At 56.3% G+C, this 18972-nt stretch overlaps 1 protein-coding gene across 4 annotated transcripts in view; it reads left to right on the top strand.

Annotated features, from left to right (window-relative positions):
- Positions 1-16221, top strand: part of LOC137379292 (C-C motif chemokine 18-like) — a 391661-nt gene extending 375440 nt beyond the window's left edge. For all 4 annotated transcript variants that reach the window (XR_010976788.1, XM_068050025.1, XM_068050024.1 and 1 more), the window contains one exon: positions 15790-16221. Coding sequence is in view for 3 of the 4 variants with exons in the window: in XM_068050025.1 (XP_067906126.1) it covers positions 15790-15889 (100 nt within the window). In the remaining variant the exon portion in view is untranslated. The remainder of the gene's footprint in view (positions 1-15789) is intronic.
- Positions 16222-18972: the final 2751 nt, after the last annotated feature.

The raw sequence follows: 18972 nt of genomic DNA on the forward strand, positions 1-18972 counted from the left end.
CTGTGAGCAGCGAATACAGTATACTACATTGAAAGAAGTACAAGTAAATCGCTGCTTCACCTGAAAGGAGTGTTTGGGGCCTGGGATAGTAAGGAGAGAGGAGGTACATGGGAAGGTATTACACCTCCTGCGATTGCAAGGGAAGGTGCCCTGGGACGGGGTCGAGGTGGTGGGGGTAATGGAGGAGTGGACCAGGGTGTCGCGGAGGGAACGATCCCTTCGGAATGCTGACAGGGGAAGGGAGGGGAAGATGCGACTGGTAGTGGCATCACGCTGGAGGTGGCGAAAATGGCGGAGGATGATCCTTTGGATATGGAGGCTGGTGGGATGAAAAGTGAGGACAAGGGGAACCCTGTCACGGTTCTGGGAGGGAGGGGAAGGGGTGAGGGTAGAGGTGCGGGGAATGGGTCGGACACGGTTGAGGGCCCTGTCAACCACAGTTGGGGGAAATCCTCGGTTGAGGAAAAAGGAGGTCATATCAGAAGCACCGTCATGGAAGGTAGCATCATCAGAGCAGATGCGTCGGAGACGGAGAAACTGGGAGAATGGAATGGAGTCCTTACAGGAGGTAGGGTGTGAAGAAGTGTAGTCGAGGTAGCTGTGGGAGTCAGTGGGCTTATAATGGATATTGGTAGACAACCTATCCCCAGAGATGGAGACAGAGAAGTCGAGGAAGGGAAGGGAAGTGTCAGAGATGGACCATGTAAAGGTGAGAGAAGGGTGGAAATTGGAAGCAAAGTTGATAAAGTTTTCTAGTTCGGGGCGGGAGCAGGAAACGGCACCGATACAGTCATCAATGTACCGGAAAAAGAGTTGGGGGAGGGGGCCTGAGTAGGACTGGAACAAAGAATGCTCGACATATCCCACAAAAAGACAGGCATAACTAGGACCCATGCGGGTACCCAGAGCGACACCTTTTACTTGAAGGAAATGCATGGAGTTGAAGGAGAGGTTGTTCAATGTGAGAACAAGTTCAGCCAGGCGGAGGAGGGTGTTGGTGGATGGGGACTGGTTGGGCCTCTGTTCAAGGAAGAAGTGGAGAGCCCTCAAACCATCCTGGTGGGGGATGGAGGTGTAGAGCGATTGGACGTCCATAGTGAAGAGGAGGCGGTTGGGACCAGGAAACTGGAAATTGTCAAAATGACGTAGGGCGTCAGAAGAGTCACGGATGTAGGTGGGAAGAGACTGGACCAGCGGAGAAAAGATAGAGTCTAGATAGGAAGAAATAAGTTCAGTGGGGCAGGAGCAGGCTGACACAATGGGTCTGCCGGGACAGTCCCGTTTGTGGATTTTGGGAAGGAGGTAGAAGCGGGCTGTCCGGGGTTGCGGGACTATGAGGTTGGAAGCTGTCGAGGGAAGATCTCCAGAGGAGATGAGGTCAGTGACAGTCCTTTGGACGGTGGCTTGATGTTCGGTGGTGGGGTCATGGTCCAGAGGGAGGTAGGAAGAGGTGTCTGTGAGTTGGCGTTGAGCTTCTGCAAGGTAGAGGTCGGTACGCCATACAACAACAGCACCACCCTTGTCTGCAGGTTTGATGACCATGTCGGGGTTAGACCTGAGAGAACGGAGTGCCTCAAGTTCAGAGGGGGACAGGTTAGAGTGAGTGAGGGGGGCAGAGAAATTGAGACGACCAATGTCTCGCCGACAGTTTTCAATGAAGAGATCAAGAGCGGGTAAGAGGCCAGGGGGAGGGGTCCAGGTAGAGGGAGAATGCTGGAGGCGGGTGAATGGGTCTGCTGGTCGGGGGGAGGACTCCTGGTTGAAGAAGTGAGCCCGGAGGCGGAGGCAACGGAAGAAGAGCTCAACGTCATGCCGAGCGCGAAATTCATTGAGGTGGGGGCGGAAGGGGATAAAACTGAGACCTTTGCTGAGTACAGAACGCTCAGCATCAGAGAGGGGGAGGTCAGAGGGTATAGTGAATACACGGCAAGGGGTCAGATCAGAAGGGGTGGGGTCAGAGGGAAGTGAAGCGGAAGGAGGATCTGGAGGGGCATTAGTCCCCATCAGCTGCTGGAGCTTGCGTTCCTTAACACCTGAAAGGAAGAAAAAAAGTTTTTTGTTAATGCGTCGGATGAGACGTAAGATGAGATGAAACTGCGGAGTAGAACAGATTTGAGATAAGGTGAGACGGTGCTGCTGGAGAGAGAGGTCCAGTGTGTGCATATGGCGGCGCATAGCACTGAGTGTGGATCTCAGGATGCGGCGAGAGTAGCAGTCGGAGGAACGTGGTATTTCTCGGAGATACCTGTGATCCTGGGTGGTTTCAAAGCGTGATGGGTGAAACTGCAGTTGGAATCCACGTGGAATCAGTCGGAGCCGGAGACAGTCACTGAGGAAGGAGATGTGGCTGTGAAAACGAGTTTTGGTAGATACCTTATCAAACACCAGGAGGGAAATAGAAAGCAATGAAGGTGAACAAGGTAAAAGAGACAAACGAAAATCCCGTCGGAGAGAAGAGCAGAACTTCTTCAAGGTAGGCATTCCTGGAAGGGAAGTGGCAGTGAATTAAACACTAAAATAAAAGCAAAATACTGCGGATGCTGGAAATCTGAAACAAAAACAAGAAATGCTGGATTCACTCAGCAGGTCTGGCAGCATCTGTGGAAAGAGAAGCAGAGTTAACGTTTCGGGTCAGTGACCCTTCTTCGGAACTGACAAATATTAGAAAAGTCACAGATTATAAACAAGTGAGGTGGGGGTTGGGTAAGAGATAACAAAGGAGAAGGTGCAAATTGGACCAGGCCACATAGCTGACCAAAAGGTCACGGAGCAAAGGCAAACAATATGTTAATGGTGTGTTGAAAGACAAAGCATTAGTACAGATTAGGTGTGAATATACTGAATATTGAACAGCAGCAAGTGCAAACCTGAAGAAAAACAACCTGAAAAAATTTACTTTGGACTGTTGGGGGAGGAACAAGTGGCTGGAACAACAAGGGGTGGGGCTGCCAATTCAACAGGTGTCTGTGCTGCTGCACAAGCACACAGGGAAGCTCCCTCCCCACCCCAATTGCCAAGCCTGGGTCAGCTGAAGCTGCCCAGCTAAACAGACGGAAGGGGATAGATAGTGCCTGGGCAGCTTCAGCTGACCCAGGTGAAGACGACTCCCCCAACCAGAAGACCGGAAGACCAACTTCAAAGACTGTTTTAAGTGTACTGTGAGCACCACCTCCAGAAAGCAAGTCATCCCTTCCAGCCTGCCTTTGCCTCTCCTCTATTACCTCAGCCTCTCCACTAATCTGTTGTTTGTTTGTTTGTCTTTAATACATATTCAATTTTTTCTGTGAATCTCTGATATTTAGTGTGCAAGCCCACAATTTGGGGTGGGTTTAGCTCTTAGACCCATGGCAAGCCCTTCATCACCGGTGGCGGGGCCCTCTACTACCTATGCAGCTGCAGCTTCTGTGGATGCCCACGTGGCCCCGTCACCCTTTAAATTGCTAACATCCAGCCATGGGGTGAAGAGCTATCCCCACCCCAACATGTCTATTGAGGCCTGCGTAAAGGCAATGGCCGAGGTTGTCGGCCCCTCGGCCATTGTTGCGGCCTCAAAGATGTATGGGAAGGCTGTGTTCTTTTTGAGGACCGAGCGTGTCCCTGGCCCTGAGTAAGGGGCTCGCTGTGGGGGGGACCTTCCTGCCAGTGGACCCTCTGGGGGCCACTGCGCATCGGATAATGTTGTCCAACGTCCCACCCTTCATTCCCAGTGAGCTCCTCCTCCCCCACCTGCACCATCTGGGGGAGGTGAGGTCGGGGATCACCCCAGTCCGGCTTGGTCTTCGGGAGCACAGCCTCCAACATGTCTACTCCTTCCGCCGCCAGTTATTTATGCAGCTGGCGCGGGAGGAGGACACGGAGGGCCAATTTTATGTGGAGTTCCAGGGGACGGCCTACCGCGTCTTTTGGACCTCGGACGGGGCACGGTGCCACGTCTGCAAGGGGGTGAGGCATGTTCGTAAGAACTGCCCCAACCTCCCGGCCGCCAGCTCCACCTCGGCGGCCCAGAGTGGTTCCACAGCACCTCCTCCCACTCCCCCAACACATCCAATAGACACCGCTCAGTCGGTTCCGGAGGCTGTGGTTTTCACAGCCTCCGGCGGGGAGGGGAGCTTCCGTCCGAGCGGAAGGAAGACGCGGGGAAAAAAGAAACATCATGAGGTGCGTCCCCTGGACACTTTGACTCAACCCAAGCCTGAGCGCAGCCCAAAGCCCATTCCCATGGAATCCACCTGTCCCAGGGCTGGGCTCAGGCCGAGGGTGACAAGAAAGGGAAAAAAGGGTGTGGAGGCGGAGGCCTGTGATGACATGGAGGTCTCTGAGTCTCCGCGCCCAAGTGCGAAAAAGAGGAGAAGGCACCCCTCCACAGAAATAACACAGGGCCCTGAGGTGCAGGGCCCATCTGTTGGAGGGGAGCTGCCTCCTGTTTCTGGTCCTCAGGTTCCCCCTACCGCCACCACCAAGGCTGCAAAGTCCGGGCAGGAGCTCCCTATTCCTCAGGATGGAGGGGAGGGGAAGGCCCCGGTACATGAGGCCCCTCCTGAAGGAGTAAGTGGGGCCCTGCTTGTGGTGGGGGAGCCTGGGGACGCTGCCCATTCCGCCACTGCTACTGGGTCAGGTGCCCTGAATGAAGGGGAGGGCGATGCCCCAGAGGGTCAGCCCTCCCAGCCGGAGTCCACCACCAACCAGGAGACACCCGACCCGGTGAGAACTGAGAATGCTACCCCATCTGCTGGACCTGTGGGTGCTGGCGGAGCGGGAGATGGCCTCCTCTCTCCGCCTCCGGTCTCGGCTCCGGCTGGATTTCCGGAGTCGGGATCTTATGTCTCCCCTGGACCACTCATTGGCCTGGGGATGGAGGTGGAGGGGAGTCCTGGGCTGCTGGCGCCCACAGGCTCCAATTTTACAATAGAACCCAGAGAGGACTCCTCCGCCATCGATCCTGGGGGTGGGATCGTGACGGAGGCGGGACCAGCTGGCGCGGCCGGGACGTCCGCCCCACAGTGTGTGGTGGATGTGTCGGCCGCTGGCGGTGACGACCCGGAGGAGGATGGGGATTCGCTGTGGGGCACGGAGGATGATCTTGATTCCATCGCCAGTGAGGTGGTGGAGTCCCTCGTGCCTCCCACCGAATCTTCTCTCATCCCCACGGCGGAACTCCGGGATTTCCTCGCGGTTTGCAGGGACTGCCGCAATAAAGTTCGGCTGGCCCTCGACCGCTGGTCGAATCAGGCGCTGATCATCCAGTCCGTCCGTGCTGCCCTGAAGATAACGGGCAAGCGCGCGGGCGTGAAACTGGTTGAGAGGCGCCAGTTTAATGTGTTCCTCAATGGGTTGCTGGGGGAGTGGAAGGCCAGGTGCACTTCCACTCCCTCCTCACAGTGAGCTGTTAGTGACGGGTTTTAAGTACCTTTGACATGAAGATAACCATAGCCAGCCTCAACATCAACGGCAGCAGGGGATCTCACCGCAGATTTCACAATCTCTCAGTCCTCAGGGAAGGGAGATACACGGTGAGCTTTCTGCAGGAAACCCACACCGTTCCAGGAGACGAAGCCACCTGGCTCCTGGAGTGGCAGGGTGGGGTCTACATGAGTCACCTCACCCCTATTTCTAGTGGGGTGGCTATCTTGTTGGCCCCGACTTTTCAGCCGGAGATCTTGGGGGTCAAGGAGCTAGTGCCGGGCCGCTTGCTCCACCTCGCCGTTCGCCTGGGTAGCGTGCCGCTCCACTTTGTGAACGTGTACGCGCCCAGGCCCGGCGCGTTGCAAGCGCGCTTCTTTGAAGAAGTGTCCGCTCCCTTGAGCTCCATCGATAGCGGCGAGTGCATCATCCTCAGGGGAGATTTTAACTGCACCCTCGAGGTGGGGGATCGCTCCGGTCCCCAGCGTGGCCAAGCGTCAGTGGAGAAGTTGAGGGAACTGATCAGCTCCCTTAACTTGGTGGACGTCTGGCGGAATCTCCATCCTGACTCCAGCGCCTTCACGTGGAGGTCTGGAGGAGGAGGGTCGCAAATCGAATCGACCGCCTCTACTTTTCGCAGGCGTACGTCTCCCGTGTCTCGGCGGCCTCCATGCGGCTGGTGCCGTGCTCGGACCACCGCTTGGTGTGGGCGGAGTTCCCTCCGCTCCGCACGCGGGCGGGGTCCGCGTACTGGCACTTTAACAACCGGCTGCTGGAGGACGAGCGATTTCGGGACTCGTTCTGTCGATTCTAGGCCGACTGGAGAAGGAAGCAGGGGGGCTTCTCCTCCTTGAGGCTATGGTGGGATGTGGGCAAGACACACATCCGCGTCTTCTGTCAGGAGTACGCGAAGGGGTCGACCAAGAGGCGGGAGGCCGAGATCGGGCGCCTTGAGAGGGAGGTGCTCGACTTGGAGTCCCGCCTCGGTCATGCCGTCGTGGACCCGGCCCTGTGGCAGGCGTACAAAGAGAAGAAGGGCGCGCTGAGGGACCTGCAGCTCATAGGGTCCCGTGGCACGTACGTGAGGTCGCGGATCCAGATCCTGGAAGATTTGGACCGCGCCTCACCCTTCTTCGACTCGCTGGAAAACTGGCGGGGGGTCCATAAGCAGCTCGTCGAGCTGCTGGCCGACGACGGATCCTCCATCACGGTTCCGGAGGGAATGGGCCTCCTGGTCCGTACTTATTACAGTGCGTTGTTCTCTCCGGATCCGTCCAGCGAGGATGCTCGCAGAGTTTTGTGGGAGGGCCTGCCGCAGGTCAGCCCGGAGGGCGCCAAAGGATTGGAGGCTCCGCTCACGTTGGCGGAGCTGACTGGCGCCCTCCACCAGCTCTAAAGGGGCAAATCCCCAGGGCTGGATGGGTTGACCGTGGAGTTCCTCAGGGCGTTCTGGGACGTCCTGGGGGATGATTACGCGCGGGTCCTGGGGGAAAGCCTGGCGACCGGGGAGATGCCCCTCTCATGGCGCAGGGCGGTCATCGTCCTGCTGCCGAAGAGGGGCGATCTCCGCCTGCTTAAAAACTGGCATCCGGTCTCCCTCCTCAGCACGGATTATAAGATCTTTGCCCGGGCTATGTCTACCCGCCTGGGCTCCGTGCTGGCCCACATGATCCACCCCGACCAGTCCTACACGGTCCCGGGCCGGTCCATCCAGGACAACATCCACCTGGTCCGGGACCTGATCCATCTCTCCCAGAGGACTGGTCAGTCGGTCGCCTTTCTCTCCCTCGATCAGGAGAAGGCGTTCGACAGGGTGGATCACGATTACCTTTTCGGGACTCTGCGCGCTTTCGGACTCGGGCCGCATTTTGTGGCCCGGGTCCGACTTTTCTACGCCGCCGCAGAGTGTCTAGTCAAAGTTAACGGGTCCTTGACGGCGCCCCTTCGCTTTGGGAGAGGAGTGCGTCAGGGATGCCCCATGTCCGGCCAATTGTATACCATCTGCGTGGAGCCCTTCCTGTGCCTGCTTCACAGGAGGTTGACGGGATTGGCGAGTCGGCCATGCGGGTCATCCTCTCGGCTTACGCCGACGACGTGCTCCTCGCAATCACAGATCCCGTTGACTTGCGGAGGATGCACGACTGCCAGCAGACCTTTTCTGCCGTGTCCTCCGCGAGGATCAATTGGGAGAAATGTTCCGGACTCCTGGTTGGTCAGTGGCGGGTGGACTCCCTGCCGGAGGAGATGATACCTTTTGCTTTGGGCACCACGCACCTCCTCTATCTGGGAGTCCACCTTAGCCCCGCTGAGGAAGCCTGGCCGGCAAACTGGCAGGAGTTGGAGGCGAAAGTCACCGCTCGGCTGGGGCGCTGGACAGGACTGCTCCGAGTGCTTTCCTACAGGGGCCGAGCGTTGGTCATAAACCAACTGGTGGCCTCCATGTTGTGGTACCGGTTGGTCACTTTGGCCCCGCCCCTTGTATTTGCCACCAAGATCCAGAAGAAACTCGTCGATTTCTTCTGGGGCAAGAGGAAACATTGGGTCTCTGCCGCGGTCCTGAGTCTCCCGATTGAGGAGGGCGGTCAGTCGCTGGTGTGCGTCCGCACCCAGGCTGCGACTCTCCGCCTTCGGACCCTGCACAGATACCTGTACGTCGAGCGTCCTCCCAGATGGTGTGCACTGGCGACTTATTTGTTCCGCCAGTGTCACTGCCTTCAAGACGACACGCAGGTCCCGGTGGAGTCCGTTAGCCGCGCCTCTCTGGGGGAGTTGCCTGTCTTTTACCGGGATCGATTCCGAGTCTGGAACATGGTCGCCTCCAGTCAGGGCACTCCCCCACCGGCGGAGGAGAGCGCCTCGGCTGTCCGGGCGGCCGACTCCGGGGACGGTCCGGCGGGTGGAGGAATAGCCGAAACCCCCGGGACGCCCCTCACTGCGGGTGGCGAGGGGGCTCGGGAGTGCGGAGTAATCCCGGTGGAGCTGACCCCCGCTCGGCCGGAACTGCTCATCGGACCCAGGCCCTGAAACCCTCCTCGGGAGCCGGTCCCGCACAACCCGAGCCGCCTCTCGGAAATGCCCTCCGTGTCATTCCAATCGGTGCGGAGGGGTTTCCTGTACGGGCTGCTCCTGCACACTCTCCACTTCCTCGCCCTCGTCAGCCGGCCGGACACGGCCTAGCAGTCCGCGTTGCCATCTGGCAGCGAGGGGAAACCCCGATGGAGGTCTCTCTACACGGGAGTCTTCCCCCTTTACATCGGGGACCTGGGGTGGAGGGTGCTGCACAGAGCAGTCCCGTGCAATAGACTTTTAAGTAGGTTCATGGACTCCCAGGCTGCCTGTACTTTCTGCAGCCTGGACGAGTCCGTGTTCCATGTTTATACGGAGTGTGTGAGGTTGCAGCCCCTCTTTGAGTATCTGAAGGGGCTGCTCCTCAAATTCTGGCTGCACTTCAGTCCCACACTCCTGATCTTTGGGCACCCGGTGCGGAGGGGCTTGGGCCGGGAGGAGGATCTCCTCGTCGGTCTGCTCCTGGGCCTGGCCAAGGTGGCAATTGACAGGTCCAAGTTGCGGGCCGTCGGGGGTTCCGTCCTCCCCGATTGCCTGCCCCTCTTCCGCGGTTACGTTCGCGCCCGGGTGTCCCTGGAGAAGGAGCATGCGGTGTCCGCCGATACGCTTGAGGCCTTCCGCGACCGGTGGGCACCACAGGGACTGGAGAGCATCATTGACGCCGAAAATGGCATTTTAATTTGAGTTTTTGTTGATTTATCTGGTCTTAAATAAAGTTATTTTTAAAAAAAATGTAAATATGTATATAAAGGGGGCCTGAGGAATAAAGGCCTCCTCAACATGACAATATAAAAGGGGCCTGGGGTATAAAGGTCACCTTAATAAAAAAACGGGGTTCGATACAGAGTAAAGCTCCCTCTACACTGTCCCCATAGAAAAAAAAAACGGGGTTAGATACAGAGTAAATTGCCCTCTATGCTGTCCCCATCAAAAACTCCCAGGACAGGTATCGCATGGAGTTTGCTGCTGTCCGATTGGGAAGTCTGAGTGCTGATTGCAGCAATGAGGTGCAGTTGACAGTGCTGCAGTCAGTTGCTGGAGTTGCTGCTGGAGAGGGAGTGCTGAGGAGAGAACTGCAAGACATTTTGGACAACATTTGCTGTCGAGGAGGAAAAGACTTTTGGAATAAGGCTGTATTTGGAGGTGGGTGGTCGAGTACCAGACTTTTGCTTGATTTGGACTGTTGTGGGAGGTGGAAGAGGCGGGAACAACAAGGGGTGGAGTCTGTACAATTCTACAGGGAGCTGTGCAATTGCATTGACTGCACAAGGAAGCTCCCTCTCCACCCTAATTGCCCAGCCTGGGTCAGCTGAAGCTGCCTGGCTATCGGGACAGAAGGATCTAATTAGTGCCTGGGCAGCTTTCGGCTGACCCTGGTGAAGACCCCTCCCACAACCAGAAGACCAAGAGTGTTTAGAGTGCTCTGTGTACCACCCTTTAAGGAAAAAAAAGCAAAGCAAAGTAATCGTTTGCCCATTTCCTGTATACCCTCAGCCTCTCCCCAAACCTAACAGTTGTTTAGACATTATTTCTTGGAGACTTTTGTTGGTTTGTTTTTTGTTTGTTTGCCTGCAATTTGGGGTGGGTTTGGCTCTTGAACCCATGGCAAGCCCATCATCACCGGTGGCAGGGCCCTCTCATACCTATGCGGCTGTAGCCTCTGTGGCCGCCCGTGTGACCCTGTCACCTTTCAAATTAATTACTTTGAGCCATGGGGTAAAGAGCGGGCCGTGTCCCTGGCCCTGAATAAGGGGCTCACTGTGGGGGGGACCTTCTTGCAGGTGGACCCTCTGGGGGCCACTGCGCAGCGGATAATGCTATCAAACGTCCCGCCCTTTATTTCCAGTGAGCTCCTTCTTCCCCTTCTGCACCATCTGGGGGAGGTAAGGTTGGGGATCACCCCAGTCACACTCGGTCTTCGGGAGCACAGCCTCCGACATGTCTACTCCTTCCGCTGCCAGCTATTTATGCAGCTGACACAGGAGGAGGTCTTGGAGGGTCACTTCAGTGTGGAGTTCCAGTGGACGGCCTACCGCGTCTTCTGGACCTTGGACGGGGCGCGGTGCATGTTCGTAAGAACTGCCCCAGCCTCCCGGCTGTCAACTCCACCTCGGCGGTCCAGGGTGGTGCCACTGCACCTCTTCCACATCCCACAGACACCGCTCAGTCAGTTCCGGAGGCTGTGGTTTTCACGTCTTCCGGCGGGGAGGGGAGTGCCCGGCCGAGGGGAAGGAAGGCGCAGGGAAAAAATAAACACTGAGAGGCGCGTCCACTGGACATCATGACACAACCCAAGCCTGAGCGCATCCCAAGGCCCACTCCCAGGGAATCCACCTGCTGGGCTCAGGCTCAGGGTAACTTAAAAAAAAAGGAGGGTGTGGAGGCAGAGGCCTCTGATGGCATGGAGGTCTCTGAGCCTCTGCGCCCAACTGGGAAAAAGAGGAGAAGACACCCCTCCACAGAGGCAACACAGGGCCCTGAGGTGCAGGACCCATCTGTTGGAGGGGAGCTGTCTCCTGTTTCGGGTCCCCAGGTTCCCCCTGCCACCACCATCATCACGGCTGCAAAGTCTGTGCAGGAGCTCCCTACCCCTCAGGATGGAGGGGAGGGAGAGGCCTCTGTACCTGAGGCCCCTCCTGTGGGAGCAAGTGGAGCTCTGCTTGTGGTGGGGTCGGGAGCCCTGAGTGGAGGCCCCAAAGGGTCGGCCCTCCCAGCCAAAATCCACCACCAACCAGGAGACTCCCGACCCGGTTATAATTGAAAATGCTGCCGCATCTGCTGGGTCTGTGGGCGCTGGTGGGGCAGGAGATGGCCTCCTCTCTCCACCTCCAATCCCGGCTCCGGCTGGATTTCCGGAGTCGGGCACTTCCATCTCCCCTGGATCACTCATTGGCCTGGGGACGGAGGTGGAGGGGGGTCCTGAACCGCTGGTACCCATAGGCTCTAGCTCCATCCTAGAACCCAGAGAGGACTCCTCCATCATCGTTCCTGGGGTTGGTATCATGACGGAGGCGGGACCAGCTGGCGTGGCCAGGATGTCCGCCCCACAGTCTGTGATGGGTGTGTCGGCCTCTGGCGGTGACGACCCGGAGGAGGATGGGGAGTCAGTGTGGGGCATGGTGGACGATCTTGATTCCATCGCCAGTGAGGTGGTGGAGTCCCTCGACCTCCCACCGAGTCTTCTCTCATCCCCACAGTGGAACTCCGGGATTTCCTCGCGGCTTGCAGGGGTTGCCGCAATAAAGTTCAGCTGGCCCTTGGCCGTTGGTCGAGTCTGGCGCTGATCATCCAGTCCATCTGTGCCGCCCTCAAGAAAGCGGGGAAGGGCACGGGTGTGAAACTGGTTGAGAGGCGTCGGTTTAACGTTTTCTTCAATGGGTTGCTGGAGGAGTAGAAGGCCAGGAGCACTTCCGCTCCCTCCTCACAGTGAGTTGTTGATGACATGTTTTAAGTACCTTTGACATGAAGATAACCATAGCCAGCCTCAACATCAACGGCAGCAGGGGGTCTCACCGCAGATTTCACAATCTCTCAGTCCTCAGGGAAGGTTTCTGCAGGAAACCCACACCGTTCCGGGAGACGAAGCCACCTGGCTCCTGGACTGGCAGGGTGGGGTCTACATGAGTCACCTCACCCCTATTTCTAGTGGGGTGGCTATCTTGTTGGCCCCGACTTTTCAGCCGGAGATCTTGGGGGTCAAGGAGCTAGTGCCGGGCCGCTTGCTCCACCTCGCCGTTCGCCTGGGTAGCGTGCCGCTCCACTTTGTGAACGTGTACGCGCCCAGGCCCGGCGCTTTGCCAGCGCGCTTCTTTGAAGAAGTGTCCGCTCTCTTGAGCTCCATCGATAGCGGCGAGTGCGTCATCCTCGAGGGGGATTTTAACTGCACCCTCGAGGTGGGGGATCGCTCCGGTCCCCAGCGCGGCCAAGCGTCGGCGGAGAGGTTGTGGGAACTGATCAGCTCCCTCAACTTGGTGGACGTCTGGCGGAATCTCCATCCCGACTCCAACGCCTTCACGTGGCGGTCTGGAGGAGGAGGGTCCCAAATCGACCACCTCTACATTTTGCAGGCGTACGTCTCCCGCGTCTCGGCGGCCTCCATGAGACTGGTGCCGTGCTCGAACCACCACCTGGTGTGGGCAGAGTTCACTCTGCTCCGCACGCGGGCGGGGTCCGCATTCTGGCACTTTAACAACCGGCTGCTGGAAGACTAGCGATTCGGGACTCGTTCCGTCGATTCAGGGCCGACTGGAGAAGGAAGCAGGGGGGGCTTTCCCTCCTTGAAGCTGTGGTGAGATGTGAGCAAGACTCACATCCGTGTCTTCTGTCAGGAGTACGCGAAGAGGTCGACCAAGAGACGGGAAGCCGAGATCGGGTGCCTAGAGAGGGAGGTGCTTGACTTGGAGTCCCACCTCGGTCATGCCGTCATGGGCCCGGCCCTGGGGCAAGCGTACAAAGAAAAGAAGGGCGCGCTGAGGGACCTGCAGCTCATAGGGTCCCGAGGCGCGTAAGTGAGGTCGTGGATCCAGATCCTGGAAGATTTGGACCGCGCCTCACCCTTCTTCTACTCGCTGGAAAAATGGCGGGGGTATCAGTAAGCAGCTCGTCGAGCTGCTGGCCGATGACGGATCCTCCATCACGGATCCGGAGGGAATGGGCCTCCTGGTCCGTACTTATTACAGTGCGTTGTTCTCTCCGGACCCGTCCAGCGAGGATGCGCACAGAGAGGACCTGCCGCAGGTCAGCCCGGAGGGCGCCGAAGCATTGGAGGCTCCGCTTACATTGGTGGAGCTGACCGGCGCCCTCCACCAGCTTTTGAGGGACATATCTCTGGGGCTAGACGGGCTGACTGTGGAGTTCCTCAGAGCGTTCTGGGATGTCCTGGAGGACGATTACGCATGGGTCCTGAGGGAAAGCCTGGCGACCGGGGAAATGCCCCTCTTGTGGCACAGGGCAGTCATTGTCCTGCTGCCGAAGAGGGGCGATCTCCACCTGCAAAAAAATTCAGCACGGATTATAAGGTCTATGCCCGGGCTATGTCTACCCGCCTGGGCTCTGTGCTAGCCCACATGATCCACCCCGACCAGTCCTACACGGTCCCGGGCCGGTCCATCCAGGACAGCATCCAACTGGTCCAGGACCTGATCTTTGCCAGAGGACTGGTCTGTCAGTCACCTTTCTCTCCCTCGATCAGGAGAAGGCGTTCGACAGGGTGGAACACTAATACCTTTTCGGGACTCTGCGCGCTTTCAGACTCGGGCCGCATTTGTGGCTCGGGTCCAACTTTTATACGCTGCCACAGAGTGTCTAGTCAAGGTTAACGGGTCCTTGACGGCGCCCCTTCACTTTGGGAGAGGAGTGCGTCAGGGATGCCCCATATCCGGCCACTTATACACCATCTGCGTGGAGCCATCCCTGTGCCTGCTCGCAGGAGGTTGACGGGATTGGCTCTGCGCGAGCCGGCCATGCGGGTCGTCCTCTCGGCTTACGCCGATGACGTCGAGTCCGGACTCTTGGTGGGTCAGTGGCGGGTGGACTCACTACCGGAGGACCACCACGCTCCTCCTCTATCTGGGAGTCCACCTTAGCCCCGCTGAGGAAGCCTGGCCGGCAAACTGGCAGAAGTTGGAGGCTAATGTCACCACTCGGCTGGGGCGCTGGACAGGACGGCTCCAAGTGCTTTCCTACAGGGGCCGAGCGCTGGTCATAAACCAACTGGTGGCCTCCATGCTGTGGTACCGGTTGGTCACTTTGGCCCCGCCCCCTACATTCGCCACCAAGATCCAGAAGAAACACGTCGATTTCTTCTGGGGGAAGAAGAAACACTGGGTCTCTTCCGCGGTCCTGAGTCTCCCGATCGAGGAGGGCGGCCAGTCGCTGGTGTGCGTCCGCACCCAGGCTGCGACTCTCCGCCTTCGGACCCTGCAGAAATACCTGTACGTCGAGCATCCTCCCAGATGGTGTGCGCTGGCGACGTATTTTTTCCGCCAGTGTCACTGCCTTCAAGACGACACGCAGGTCCCGGTGGAGACCGTCAGCTGCACCTCTCTGAGGGAGTTGTCTGTCTTTTACCGGGATCTATTCAGAGTCTGGAACAGGGTTGCCTCCAGTCAGGGCACTCCCCCACCGGCAGAGGAGAGCGCCTCGGCTGTCCGGGTGGCCGGCTCTGGGGACGGACCGGCGGGCGAAGGAATAGCTGAAGCCCTTTGGACGCCTCTCACTGTGGATGGCGAGGGGGCTCGCAAGTGCGGAGCGCTCCCGGCCAAGCTGACTCCCGCTTGGCCGGACCTGCTCATCAGACCTAGGCCCCGAAACCCTCCTCGGGAGCCGGTCCTGCACAACCCAAGCCGCTTCTCGGAAATGCCCTCCATGCCATTCCCATAGGTGCGGACGGGTTTCTTGTATGGGCTGCTCCTGCACACTCTGCACTTTCTTGCCCTCATCAGCCGGCCGGACACATCCTGGCATCTGTGCTGCCATTTGGCGGTGAGGGGAAACCCCAGTAGAGGTCTCTCTACGCGGGAGTCCTCTCCCTTCACATCGGGGACCTGGGGTGGAGGGTGCTCCACAAGGCATTCCCGTGCAATAGACTTTTAAGTAGGTTCACGGACTCCCAGGCCGCCTGGACGAGTCCGTGTTCCATGTATATATGGAGTGTGTGAGGTTGCAGCCCCTCTTTGAGTATTTGAAGGGGCTGCTCCTCAAGTTCTGGCTGCACTTCAGCCCCATGCTCCTGATCTTTGGGCACCCGGTGCGGAGGGGTGTGGGCCGGGAGGAGGATCTCCTCGTCGGTCTGCTCCTGGGCCTGGCCAAGGTGGCAATTCACAGGTCCAGGATGCGGGTCGTTGGGGGGTCAGTCCTCCCCGATTGCCTGCCCCTCTTCCGCGGTTACGTTCGCTCCCGGGTGTCCCTGGAGAAGGAGCATGCGGTGTCCGCCGGTACGCTTGATGCCTTCCGCGACCGGTGGGCACCACAGGGACTGGAGTGCATTGTCGACGCCGAGAATGGCATTTTAATTTGAGTTTTTGATTATTTATCTGGTTTTAATAAAGTTATTTTAAAAATATGTACATAAAGGGGGCCTGAGGAATAAAGTCCCCCTTGACAAAGAAAAAAGGAAAAAAAAGAAAAAAAAACGGGGTTAGATACAGAGTAAATCCTCCTCTACACTGTCCCCATCAAACACTCCCAGGAGTACATTGCAGGAGAGTCTGGGAGATGGATGTTCATTGTGTTCACCCTGGTTCAGAGGTGAGATTTGACCCTGTGTTTTACACTGGCACCCTGCCACCTCACCACATGCTGACCTCTGTCTTCTCTGCACAGGTTCAAGACCACGGGTGGCTTGCAGATCTGCATGGACCCAAAAGAGATGTGGATGCAAAAAGCACTGGACATCCTGAAGAAACGTTTTCAGCAGGGCTAGAACGAAAGGTCATGAAAGAGCCAGTTGGAGCAGTGAATATGGACCAAGACATAGCTCGGGCACAGGGAAACACACTAAGCATAGCATCAGTAACATGAGAGAACCCCGAAATGGTAAAACAGAGCAAACACCATCCAATTAATCACCTGTCAACTCGTTCTGGGCCAGGACCAGGACCAGGCCCCTCCCTCTCATTCTTGGCAATCTGCAAATTTACTTTGGCTCTGGGATGGTTCCAGGAATGGGTTTCCCAAGGGCAAAATATTATTCCTGAAGTGCATCCCTTGTTCCAAGTATTATCTGCTGCCTCGTGTGATTTTTCCGTTGTACTTGCTCTTATGGTAGTTGAATAACCAGTGAGAAAACTTTATAATCTGGAGAATTTGCTGTCTCAGTGAATAATAAACGCAGCTGTCCCCTTCTTTTGGAGACTTGTGTGGCTCATTATTACCAGGGCACAGCTCCCCCCGCACTGAAACGTTTCTATCCAACTCCCCCTGCACTGAACCATCTCTAGTCCAACTCCCTCTGCACTGAACCATCTCTAATCCAACTGCCCCTGCACTGAAACATCTCCAATCCAACTACCCCTGCACTGAAACATCTCTAATCCAACTCCCTCTGCACTGAACCATCTCTAATCCAACTGCCCCTGCACTGAAACATCTCCAATCCAACTGCCCCTGCACTGAAACATCTCCAATCCAACTACCCCTGCACTGAACCATCTCTAATCCAACTGCCCCTGCACTGAAACATCTCCAATCCAACTACCCCTGCACTGAAACATCTCTAATCCAACTGCCCCTGCACTGAACCATCTCTAATCCAACTCCCTCTGCACTGAACCATCTCTAATCCAACTGCCCCTGCACTGAAACATCTCCAATCCAACTGCCCCTGCACTGAAACATCTCCAATCCAACTGCCCCTGCACTGAACCATCTCTAATACAACTGCCCCTGCACTGAAACATCTCTAATCCAACTGCCCCTGCACTGAATCATCTCTAATCCAACTGCCCCTGCACTGAATCATCTCTAATCCAACTCCCCCAGCACTGAAACATCTCGAATCCAACTCCCCCTGCACTGAAACATCTCTAATCCAACTCCCTCTGCACTGAACCATCTCTAATCCAACTCCCCCTGCACTGAACCATCTCTAATCCAACTCCCCCTGCACTGAACCATCTCTAATCCAACTCCCTCTGCACTGAACCATCTCTAATCCAACTCCCCCTGCACTGAACCATCTCTAATCCAACTCCCCCTGCACTGAACCATCTCTAATCCAACTCCCCCTGCACTGAACCATCTCTAATCCAACTCCCTCGGCACTGAACCATCTCTAATCCAACTCACCCAGCACTGAAACATCTCGAATCCAACACTACCTGCACGGAACCATCTCTAATACAACTCCCTCGGCACTGAACTATCTCTAATCCAACTCCCCCAGCACTGAAACATCTCTAATCCAACACTACCTGCACTGAACCATCTCTAATCCAACTCCCCCAGAACTGAACCATCTCTAATCCAACACCCCCAGCACTGAAACATCTCTAATCCAACTCCCCCTGCACTGAACCATCTCTAATCCAACTCCCTCGGCACTGAACCATCTCTAATCCAACTCCCCCAGCACTGAAACATCTCTAATCCAACACTAACTGCACTGAACCATCTCTAATCCAACTCCCCCAGCACTGGAACATCTCTAATCCAACTCCCCCAGCACCGAAACATCTCTAATCCAACTCCCCCAGCACTGAAACATCTCTAATCCAACTCCCCCTGCACTGAACCATCTCTAATCCAACTCCCCCAGCACTGAAACATCTCTAATCCAACAGTACCTGCACTGAACCATCTCTAATCCAACTCCCCCAGCACTGAAACATCTCTAATCCAACTCCCCCAGCACTGAAACATCTCTAATCCAACTCCCCCAGCACTGAAACATCTCTAATCCAACTCCCCCAGCACTGAAACATCTCTAATCCAACACTACCTGCACTGAACCATCTTTAATCCAACTCCCTCTGCACTGAACCATCTCGAATCCAACTCCCCCTGCACTGAAACATCTCTAATCCAACTCCCCCTGCACTGAACCATCTCTAATCCAACTCCCTCTGCACTGAACCATCTCTAATCCAACTACCCCAGCACTGAAAGATCTCTAATCCAACTCCCCCAGCACTGAACCATCTCTAATCCAACTCCCCCAGCACTGAAACATCTCAAATCCAAATCCCCCAGCACTGAAACATCTCTAATCCAACTCCCCCTGCACTGAACCATCTCTAATCCAACTCCCTCTGCACTGAACCATCTCTAATCCAACTGCCCCTGCACTGAACCATCTCTAATCCAGCTCACCCAGCACTGAAACATCTCTAATCCAACTCCCCCAGCATTGAACCATCTCTAATCCAACTCCCCCTGCACTGAACCATCTCTAATCCAACTCCCTCTGCACAGAACCAACTCTAATCCAACTCCCCCAGCACTGAAACATCTCTAATCCAACTCCCCCAGCACTGAACCATCTCTAATCCAACTCCCTCTGCACTGAACCATCTCTAATCCAACTCCCCCAGCACTGAAACATCTCTAATCCAACTCCCCCTGCATTGAAACATCTCTAATCCAACTCCCCCTGCACTGAACCATCTCTAATCCAACTCCCTCTGCACTGAACCATCTCTAATCCAACTCCCCCAGCATTGAAACATCTCTAATCCAATTCCCCCTGCACTGAAACATTTCTAATCCAACACTACCTGCACTGAACCATCCCTAATTCAACTCCCTCTGCACTGAACCATCTCGAATCCAACTCCCCCTGCACTGAACCATCTCTAATCCAACATTACCTGCACTGAACCATCTCTAATCCAACTGCCCCTGCACTGAACCATCTCTAATCCAACTCCCCCTGCACTGAACCATCTCTAATCCAACTCCCCCTGCGCTAAAACATCTCTAATCCAACTCCAACTGCACTGAACCATCTCTAATCCAACTCCCCCTGCACTAAAACAGCTCTAATCCAACTCCCCCTGCACTAAAACA

This window comes from Heterodontus francisci, chromosome 17, assembly GCF_036365525.1.
Source record: "Heterodontus francisci isolate sHetFra1 chromosome 17, sHetFra1.hap1, whole genome shotgun sequence".
In the NCBI taxonomy this organism is placed as follows: domain Eukaryota; kingdom Metazoa; phylum Chordata; class Chondrichthyes; order Heterodontiformes; family Heterodontidae; genus Heterodontus; species Heterodontus francisci.